The sequence below is a fragment of the Thalia democratica genome, chromosome 4, assembly GCF_965202585.1.
Source record: "Thalia democratica chromosome 4, ktThaDemo2.hap1.1, whole genome shotgun sequence".
NCBI lineage: Eukaryota > Metazoa > Chordata > Thaliacea > Salpida > Salpidae > Thalia > Thalia democratica.
In genome coordinates this window covers 28,463,373-28,474,622 of record NC_139168.1, presented here as the reverse complement: position 1 = coordinate 28,474,622, position 11,250 = coordinate 28,463,373, and the positions used below count along the sequence as shown (strand labels likewise).

Genomic DNA, 11,250 nt, shown 5'->3' with positions numbered 1-11,250 from the left:
AGTTTCTTTCTTTAAAGTTTCATTAGAAATTAAAATTTTAACTATTTTTAAATAAAAACAAACATTATTCTTATTGTAACACTAAGTGTTATTGTATATATAATAAATTGTGACAGTTTTATGTCAATGACCGCTTGATCCCCGTTTTCAGCCCACTGTGAACTATTTCCAACTTATTGAACGATGTATGTTTCTTACTATTTTAATTAAAACTCTAAACATTAAATTTTAGCAATACTAATTAAAATTTTGTGCTAAATATATTTTCAAATGCGCATAAAACTATGCTACATTCAACTTAACTATATTAAGTTGTCAAAATACAATTTAATTAAAGAATAGGTATTTTCAAGGTGTTACTAATCTTATATTGCTAGTAGCAATCTTTAGTTAAATCAGTTATTACTTTTGAATTAAACTTTTTACTATAAAGCAACTCATTTATAACAACAGGTACATAAAAAAAGTTTTATCAATTAAATTAAATAATAATTAAACCATAATTAATTAAGTTTTACTATCTGTATGAGTTTTTATTTAATAAAGTTCTGTTTAGAACATACGAGTTTATTAGAAACAAAATTAATATAAAATAGTTCAGACCAAAAAAATTGTCAGCTAAAAAAACAATTTAATTCAAACAAAAGTTTTATGTATAGCACAGTCAGTAAATACACCGAAACCTACAAAAAATAACTTATTTCCAAAAACAGCATTGCTATATCAAACAAAAAAGTTTTCTTTGTAACTTTGTATAACTTAGATAGAAACAATATTTATATAGAGCAACCTTGTATATTAAAAAGTGTATCAAGTAATTTCTGGTTTATATAAAATGCAATCTAGTTTACAAGGTAAGAAGTGTACTATGTATTTAATAAGCACGTCTAAAGCTAACATGCAAAAATTCACCAAGCATTTTGTAAATTTAAAAGAACATAATTTTTACTTGAAATTTAAAAGGAAAGAATGTAAAGTAACAAAAACATAAAAAGCCATTTGGATGCTTAACAAACTCATAAAATATATATATTATAAAATTAAAATTGTTAAGTAGTTATATGAAAGCTATTTAAATGACTTTCAAAGCTGACAAAATTCTATGTATAATGAAAGTGTACATTTTAAATGATAAAAAAATAATCCAACGAAATTCATTGATACAATTTGGCGGGAAATTTAACGCTTGAGTGGACAGAATGAAATATTTTCCCGCCAACTTCCAACTTTCTATATTGTTTTATTTTTTGGAGTATTTCTTAAACTCGTTTTTAGCCGTTTTGTTTCTTGATGTACAGCTCAATTAATTTTCTCTGTTTAAATAAATGTAGCTTTTAAACTTTAATTTCTATTGGTAGTTTTTAAATAAATATTAAGTTTTCAAAAAACACAAAATATATTGAGAATATACACGAGTTTTGCAAATAAAACATGCTAACGACAATGTTTTTCGGCAAAACAAATATAAACGAAACAAACTAACTTTTCCCTGCGGTAGATTTTGCAGCTTGGGGGCGAGGATTTCCGGGTCGACTATTTTGTGGATGGAGACGAGACAGAAGCAGGATATCTTCCTCGTGTTCGACTTTTCGCTGTAGTAGCACTGAGACAAAATATTTAATTTTCAGAACTATTTCGTTTTGTGTTAAAGAGCTTAGCGTAAAATGTATTGCAAAAAAAGTATCTGTCAACTCAAATAGAAGTTTTTTAAAGTTTTATTTTTAATTGATGACAATTGAATACAGCTAAAGCCATTGCAAACTGTGATTTACTTTTGTAGAATAGACTATTATGTTTCAAAAGAAAAACAACTTCTAATGTAGCAAGTAAGTTTTGAACGTGTAAAACAAAAAAATATATATAGAGAAAGTTTAAAACCAAACTTTTGGAAACTTTAGTTTAACAATGTGAAAAAATAACTATTAAAAAAATCAAAGTTAAAACAATTAAGCATGTTCATTCAATCACTGAAATCAAACAATTAAGAAAAATGTTTATATAACCACCAATATTTCTCACCAATATCCTTAAAAAACAAACCTGCAAAATGGCGGGAACCATGTCGTCTATTATCGAGTTTGGTACTTCCCCAAACTTGCAACTCCTTAGAAGCGCGTCAATTCTCTTCAGCACGTGATCTTCGTTTTGATCGGACGAGGATTGGAGGTTGGCGGTGAGTATTCGGAGGAGTTGCGATCGAGGGACTTTTTTGGAGAGCACGGAGAAACAAGCGTCTATTTCTTGCAACGCCTGTGAAAATTAATACTTTAGTTTAGTTTTTTTTTTATGTAAATTAAGGTTTATTTTAAATCTTTTACATTTAGGGTGTTTTGTAAAACAGTTAAAGGAAAATAATGTCATACTTTAAGACAAGGAAAAATTCAGCAATTTATTTGTCAATTTTAGGGGGTTTAAAATTATCGGTTGAATTTTATCAGATTGTATAAAATTAAGTTTAATCTAAAAGCACACAACTTTGACTTTTTGTTCTTAAAAAGATCATTTAATAACTTCAGGCTATAAGCTAAACTTACAAATTATAAGTAGCATAATATAAAATTAAAAACCTTTCTATATGACAAATTAATTTATAACTTGTTAGCAATGAGGAGTTTCATAACTAAAAAAGTTGATTAAAAAATTTTACAAAACATATTAAAAGATTTAAGTATATACAAAAGCATTCATCAAATGTTGGCAAATAAACTACTACGTAAACAGTTAGTTATATTTCTTAGTTAATTAGCCCTTTTTAACTATTTATCAATTGCCTTAATCTTTATAAAATTGTCATAATAACCTTATCAATTATCATTTTTTAAATATATTTAAACAAACTTCTCTGTGCTGATTGTTGCAGTTAACCAGATGGTTGGTGACAATTTCAACGTAATTGCTGATTATTTCGTTGTAATCCAGATTTTCAAGCAGCATTTTCAATATTGACAACACGTCCAGTAACATTGGTGTGTTTGTCTGAATAAATGTTTATTGTTAAAATTGGCAAAAAAAAATTTGTTAAACAATTTTTAAATTTGGAAATTAATATGTTTAAATAGAGGACACATAGTTTAACAACAGTTTTGGCTTGAACAGTTGTAATTATGGTTTTATAGTTTAAATTTGATAAACGAGTTAATAGATTGATATACGTGGCTTTTTGATGGAACTCACAAAAAAAAACTGTTTTAGAAAAATTTTTTGAAATTAAAAAATTAAAACTTAAAATGTTAAGTTAATGACTTATTGAACTTGTTAATGATACATTGAACTCAAAAACAACTTTTTATACAAAATTATTCGATACTTGTAAACACAACAAAATTTAAATACAACACCGATTCTCGTTTATAATATAATCATAGAGATCAGTTCAACTTAAATATAAACTATGATAAATTTTAGAAAAACTCGTTAAAAAATTTAATATAATTTAATTGTAAAAATATAATTTTAAACTAGCACAATCTATACTTAAACATGAAATAATTAAACTATAAAGTACGTCTTAGATTATAAACAAATAAAAATTTAAAACAAAAAAGATATTAATCGAACAAACTTAATTATATTCACATAGTTCTGGAAAAAAAATTAAAACTCAAAAAGAAACAAACTCTAAATTAAAACAAAAATTATAAAAAATTTAAAAAAACTCTTAATGCAAAAACAAACAACCAACAGTGTTAGTCCTGATAATTTCGAGCAGTCCGTACATGACGCTCCTGTGGTGAACGTTGAAACTTTTTCCGAACCGCTCGAAATTCATCGTGTTTCTCCGCATGACCCTCAACTTGTCGACGAGCTCGTCGTGATTGGACGAAACTTCCAGCTCGCTGCTCTGATTGGATAACAACTTGGCGAGATCCTCGACCAGGTTGGTCGTGTTGTCTGTGAATTTCGGTATTTTTTTTGTTTTGTGTACTTTTCAGAGGATGCTTTAAAACTCTGATATATTCGATATAAAAACAAAATAAGATATACAAGACACACAATTTCAACAAAACTAGATATATTTCGAGCAATTCTCATACAGTAGAGTACAAAGCTAACAAGAGATAAGATTTTACAAACTTATATAGTAACCAACTAATCATAAAGTAATCAAGAGATTAATAAATGAAATAAGCAATTAGTAACAATCAAAATCACTTAAGTTTACTTTCATGATAGGTGATTTACAGTAAAACTAAACATAAATAAAATGAAAACATCACTTATTAAGTATTACGAAAATAAAGAAACAGTATAACTTTATAAGCGTTGTTTTAATTTTACTTGTGTTTAAAAAAAAAACAAATTTCAACAAACCAGTTTCTCTCACGGTGGTTTCCATAGGTTTTTCCCCCAACCAGATCTCGGAATCGTCGCCACCCTGCTGACTGGCAACTAGGGTCGAGTCGTTCAAACCGCCCATGGAAAAGTTGGGCGGGGAGAACATGTTGCAATGGGAAACCCCGTGGTACTTTCCCGCGTTGTAAGGGGTTTTCCTGCTACCGCAAGTGGTGTCGTTCAGCAGCAGCCGCGGGGATTCACCAAAATTTCCACCGTCCGGGGTCGCCGTTGTCGTAGCGTTGTTGCCAGGTGACCGGGGACTCTGTTGTTAGGCAGGTTGCAGTTTGTAATTGCGGAATTTTTGATCATTAATTAGATTACAAATTTTAATTTTTTATGTTTTTATACGAATATTACTCAGTGGTTGTTGTAAATGCAAACTTTTTATTTTTATTTAATTTTTAACGTAAGTATTAAAAAAGTCTCACCATTTTGAGCTTGTGAATGTCGTCGGTCATCTGCTGTATTCCCTCACGCAGTTGTGACGTCACGTCCACGTTGTGCGACGTCATAATGGTCAGGTTGTCGTCACGAGGTGTCAGCAGCGAGGAGTCGCAGTTGGGAGAATATCTCATCTTCGTCGTGTGGCTTGAAAAATTCAAAATATTCAAAAATTTTTATCAAAATTCATAATTGAACTACAAGTGCTTATAATTTTAAACGTTTTACAACTGTAGTAGTTCCAATAGTACTTTATCGTTTTAGTAGCATAATTGACATACACGATTTATGACTAAGATTATCTAGCAGTGATTGTTTCAAATATTCCAGTGATGTTTAAAAACAATAAGTAACTTTACTAAATATATCTATAACCACCCTATTAATAAAAAAAAAAAAACAAGATTCTGTGATTGGTTAATCTATTTAAAGGATGTTCACTGAAAAAAATCAAATTTATAATAACTTACATTGTTAGAAAAGATCTATTGAAACCAATTTATTCACACGATAAAAACAAATGAAGTAAAATACTAATTCAAATTACTTGAGACTGGTGTTAATGAAATCGTTGTTGTTTTTGTTTTCGTTAACCGAACTATTGTGCAGCCAGCTGTCGAAATCTCCGCTCAAATTAACAGATTCCTCCTTGTATCTTCTTATTGATTCCTGCGAAAATAATCAACATTTGTTTTTATTCCTGTCAAAATAAAGAAACTGATAGCTAGATGCACTTACCTTACTAAAATTTTGGGAAGATAAGTGCGTTAAATGACAGAGGTCTTAAATCATAGTGTTTCAAAACCGTTAAGTTATAATGTAAGAGTGTAATTCTCAAAAATGTACAAAATTATAATAGTACAACAACATGTCAAACCATGTGATTGTGCAGTATCTTCATGGCCCCCTCCCTGAACGTTTTAGAAACGTTTTGAATCACGTCCCTTATCGTGACTGTGTTCAGTTCGAACAACGCTATGAACACCAACTCTGCTATCTGTTAGCAATAAGTATTTATGAGAAGTAATTTAATTAAAGATTTAAAACATAATAAGTAAACAAAAAATGATTCAAACAATGCTATGAACACCAACTCTGCTATCTTTTAATAGTATATGTGTGAAAATTAATTTAAAACAATAATTAGTTGAAGATATTGACTTAAACATTTGATGGTAATAGATATATATGTGAACTATTTAAATATACATGTAAAAAATGGAAATATACTATTTAAAATGCATAGAAAATTGTAGGAAATAATAAACCGTTGACTAAAATATATTTTATTAATTGTTGATAAATATGGTAAAATACAATAATTTTCGACATAAATAACCTTTATTATATGTTTTGGTTTTAAGAAAACAAATAAAGAGATCTCAACTACTGGAGGAGAAATAATGAATTAGTTTGTAAAATAAATTCTTGAAAGAATAAATTCATTAATAACTTATAGTATAAATTAAATTCAAATAGTTGAAAAAATTTCAACTTCTACTTTGCTATGATATCTATTAATTACATAAACTACTTGGGTAGCTGTCAAATTTGCACGAGCAGACAAATTTGCACGGAGACATTTTTGCAGAAGTTGTTTTTTTTTTAATTTAGTTTTTTTATATATACTATAATTATTACCCCTAACCCTTACCCTAAGTCAGTGACTTGTTATTATTTTTTATTATTGTTATTTTATTTGTTACTATCACTGTTACCCCTAACCTTTAACCTCGGTCGGTAACTTTTTTTTTCTTTTTTTTTTTATATTAATTTATCTTTTAGTTTTATATATATATATGTTTTTTACTCTTGTGCAAAATTGTCTTCGTGCAATTTAGTAAACTCGTGAAATTTTGACCCGTTCCCGAACTACTTATATACAAATGTTGAGATTTTGTTAAAACTCTAAACTTAATAAATATGTTTAATATTTGTGCTTGAATAGCACATGCTTATAAATGCTTTTAATTTTGGTAAGTTATTCTTTAACATACAAAATTCGCAAACAAAAACTATAAAACAAAAACCTCTACATTAAAACACTCAATTACTAATAAATATGAAATCACCATTCTTAGGGTTAAGACCAAAATTGAAGACTTTTGATAATAGACGCACTTATTCTAGCCCGTCGATCGGTACAGGGTTTGTATAACTTATTGTTATTCAATAAAAATTATAATACTGACCCTTCTAATAAGTTTTTGAGAAAATAGTTGATTCTAACATTTAGGTGTTTTATCATAATATAAGCCTCCTGTTTAAATAAGTGTGTCTCTTGGCACAAGGTTGATTAAGTGTATGTATTTAAAAATTCACCCTTCTAACATCGCCACTCTTGGGTTCGGTGGTCCACGTGATGATTCGCGGAATCATCATTCTCGTTTCGCTGTTGTTCATCAGATCGTCGCTTCGCATCAGTTTGCACAACTCCAACAAGTAGTGCAGCAGTTGCAATTTCACCTTAAAATTCAATCATGTATGACTAGTGAATAAAAATTAAAAAAATTGAAAAGGTTCAAAACAAACTTTAAGCCCTGGTTTATATCAATTTATGGCATTTTACGATGTATTAAACATGAACAAAACCAACTTTGAGTCCTGGTTTTTGTAAACTTATAGCATTTTACGATATATTTAGACTTGAACAAAACCAACTTTGAGTCCTGGTTTTTGCGCGCTGTCGTTCATGTATCTGGAAAGTATTGTGAACTGCAGGCTGGGATCGAAACTTTCCCTGTTTGAAATATATATGTTGTAAAACACACAAAGTTTAATAAGCTTTATATATTATATGACAGCTATGACAGACAAATCACTGAACTTGATAAATTTAATTTATAAGGCACTGTGAAAGTTTAGCATAAGCACAATTTTTTAATGTATATTTTAAAATCATTTAAGGTCATTGAAAAAGTTTCAAATTATACCTTACATTAAAAATAAAGTGAATTAATGTATGAACAGAATTTATTTAGTGATTAGAATTTTGTTAAACATGTCTTTGATATACTACTTGTCCTAGACAAGACCTTAAAAGGTATCCGTGGTGTACGATTCGATAACCGTAAGGTTCTTCGCGCACCAGATCCTATGACCAAATAATTTGAGCGTTTTTTGTCACTCAATAAACTAATAGTACTACGTAACCCCTAAGTTAGAAGATAATTTTGTACTAATGATTGTAACTTTATTGAAAGTAAATTAAAAACTTAACTTATGTATTACACGCTGAAACAGCTGTAAGAGTTGTAAAGCTTTACTTTGTGTACTAAATTTACACGAATTTATCAACCTGGTGACTTTGAGAGCGTTGAGCACTTTGGCCTGCACACTGCCCAACAAGTCGGCGCCTAATTTTTTCAACAGCTGAGTCATCAGTATGTACAGCCAGTCGAACAGGTGGTTGCTGTAATTCGCTATGAACTCTGGTAGCATCTCCAAAAACATTGAGAACACCTGGTAGTATGTATATTAAGATATATTAAAATAAACATAGTGAGAATATTTGATAATAAATAAATTGAGAGTACCTGATAATAAATATATTTAGAACATCTTATTTAACAACAAATATACTGAGGATACTTTACATAAATGAACACGTATTTAAAAACTAATTAATTACACAATAACAGATACAAAAACTATTAAAAAGTAATAAAAAACTGCTAGAGCAGTTAAGTTTAAGTTATCGAGTAAGATTTTTAAATATTTCCAAAAAGAAAGAAAATCCTGATATAAAATGTTTTCTTTTTCATTTAATCAAACCATTGTAAATGTTTTTACAGTTCGCTTTAAAAAATTAAGGTTTAAATAATGATAGATTAAGTCTGACGCAATGATGAAAATATTTTTTTAAATGTTAAAAAATGTCAATTAAGTGTTTTTGATTGTTTTTGAAATTCTAAAAAAAGAGCTAAAAATAAATGTGTCAAAAATACTCTAAATCACAAAATCAGTTAAAAAAAAAGACTTGTTGTTAGGATAACTATTTCAGCTACAATAAAAGGATATAAGATTTAAAAGCTAGATAACATTTACAAAGTGTATGAAAATAAAATATATTCAATACTGTAACTAAGCTAATTAGCATAGTTAGACAAACAATATCGTATGAATCAGGAGTCATCAGTTATCAAAGTTCGTGTGCTGATTTTCCTAGTATTTATTTCCAATACAATTCTTCCGTGGGCCGCCGTTATAAAAAATAATTGTATTTAACAATAAAAAGTACTATTTCAAATTTAAAAGTGATAACATAAGGTATAATAAATCACAAGTAATTACTAATTATTAGTTTAAGAGCCACATTTGCAAGTTTTTACTGCTACTTTTTTTTCCAATATTAAAAAAAAATATGTTTTCAGTTTTAAAGCACATAGCGGGGGCTCTTTTGCCGATACCTGATATAATTACATACTATAAACTAATTCTTACAAGATCTACTTCAATACGACATATACAACAACAACAACGTTTACAATACGCACAACAACACACATATATGTTTATTAAAAACATATAGCAGGATCGTATCAATTAATTTTAAGTTTTCTTTAAAATAAAGTCAATTGTTTAATAACTTATGTAGCATTTTAAAAACTTGTATCGTTAAAACTTTAACAAATTACCACTTTAGTACAAAAGTTTAAACAAACTCAATAACTCAAACGTTACACGAATTTAATTCAGTAAAAAATTTCGCGGGTGACTTTCAAGTGTATGACGTCACAAATGTGCATTGAAGCGCATTTAGAAATAATTAATTGAGAAGCTATATACAGCCGGTTACACGACAGATCAAACTCGAATTTTTATAACTTATTTCAGCCACGTCCTAAAATAAAAAGAAAAAATAAAGAATGATCATGTAAGTTGTAACCTATAAGATAATTAATTTGAAAAAGAATTTACAATTACTAAAAATAGCCATATTTAAGTAAGTATTAAAACTCTTTAAGCCATATCTTAAAAAGGATATCTGAATAAAATGATTTTTTTTGTAGTTTTAATTAATAAAACTTTGCAGAAAAGTATTTACTAAAAAATATAATTATCAATAATTCACATTTAAGAATTTTAATTAAAGGAATTCGAATAGTCAAAGAGGAAACGAAAGTATTTTTAGTTTTTAAAACTATTTAAATCTAATAAAAAAGAAGTTAAAGTTTTTTAATTATTGCAAAATATCATCTTAGTAGTAAATACATAGTATTTATGTCAACGCAACACTACTTTCACAAGATGCTCCGATAGTAACTTTGAAAACTAATGTAATTTATATGAGATTGAATTGACTTTTTTAATATAAAACAACGGACCTTTTTTTATCAAAAAATTGCAATTAGCTCAGAAACATTTAATCTACCAAGTCAAACTATTACGAGCTTTTACAGTACAAAATCAACACCAAATACTGATAACTACAACAAACAACAGTTAATTTACCCGTTTTGTTTTCTGTAAGAAAAAGTTTGAATAATAACTAATTATCAACAAATATATTTTACACGATGTTTTATCAGTATACAAAAACTTACCTTAACTTTTTTCAAAATTGTAACTTACACAATTATTTTTTTATTAAAAGCTTTGTTTGTTAATATGTAGTTCAATCAAACTTCTTTTAACAAAAATGTTTTTTACAAAGAAAAAGTTTGAAGTTTCAATTCATTTAACAAGAACTGACTGATCTTAATGTTACAAACATTTTAGTTAAATTTTCGAATTAATAATTCAAACGACTATATTTTAATTAGTATAATCAACTAATTGATCATTTTGTTAAATTGCATTCAACTCTAATAGCAGATAGACTTCAACTTTTACACTTAATATTTTAAGTACTGCCAAAATTAAACTAAATAATAAATTTAAAAAATCAAACGAACTTTTCCATGGGGGTCAGCAAACATTTTATTGAAAATTTCCAATGTTTTCTTGAGTTGAAGAGGCCTGCTCAAAGTAATTGAAAATAATAAAAACAAAAATTACATTTTACTGAAATAAAATTAGTAAAATGTATAAGTTAATAATAAATTGAATATATTTAAATATTAAATGCTTTTAAATTTGACAAGTTTTATCATGTAAACTGATTCAACCAAAAGACTTGTACTTTTACATACACCTTTTGGTGAAAATATTTGTAGAAGAAAAACTTTAGATATATAAATTTTTTTCTAATATAATTTAACAACTTAAGGGCATAGGGGAATATGGCAGTTTTTTACATGTTGTTCTTAAATTAAAGATCTTCAACTTACCTAACAGATACTTTTTACCGTTTCTTATATTGAAAACTAGTTTTTGAGATATGAGGAGTCAAATTCTGAGAGTTCAATGGCTTCTTTATGAAAGGCGAAGTAAAAAGGGCAAAAAAAGACTTTTCATTAAAAATATATCTTCTCCAACCGTTAAAAGCAATCTTACTTAAATTTTCTCAGTTCAATCTTAACTTTGTAACAA

General features: G+C 27.8%; 1 protein-coding gene across 3 annotated transcripts in view; it reads right to left on the bottom strand.

Annotated features, from left to right (window-relative positions):
* Positions 1-528: 528 nt before the first annotated feature.
* The window catches only part of LOC145833709 (CLIP-associating protein 1-B-like), a 46,319-nt gene continuing 35,597 nt past the window's right edge, over positions 529-11,250 (bottom strand). For all 3 annotated transcript variants that reach the window (XM_082940858.1, XM_082940860.1, XM_082940859.1), the window contains 13 exons: positions 10,674-10,737; positions 8,075-8,238; positions 7,438-7,516; positions 7,099-7,242; positions 5,654-5,773; positions 5,324-5,445; positions 4,764-4,923; positions 4,312-4,597; positions 3,683-3,891; positions 2,839-2,976; positions 2,041-2,250; positions 1,484-1,603; positions 529-1,313 (listed from right to left, as the gene is read on the bottom strand). In XM_082940858.1, the coding sequence (XP_082796984.1) occupies positions 1,272-1,313; positions 1,484-1,603; positions 2,041-2,250; positions 2,839-2,976; positions 3,683-3,891; positions 4,312-4,597; positions 4,764-4,923; positions 5,324-5,445; positions 5,654-5,773; positions 7,099-7,242; positions 7,438-7,516; positions 8,075-8,238; positions 10,674-10,737 (1,858 nt within the window). In that variant the 3' untranslated portion in view covers positions 529-1,271. The remainder of the gene's footprint in view (positions 1,314-1,483; positions 1,604-2,040; positions 2,251-2,838; positions 2,977-3,682; positions 3,892-4,311; positions 4,598-4,763; positions 4,924-5,323; positions 5,446-5,653; positions 5,774-7,098; positions 7,243-7,437; positions 7,517-8,074; positions 8,239-10,673; positions 10,738-11,250) is intronic.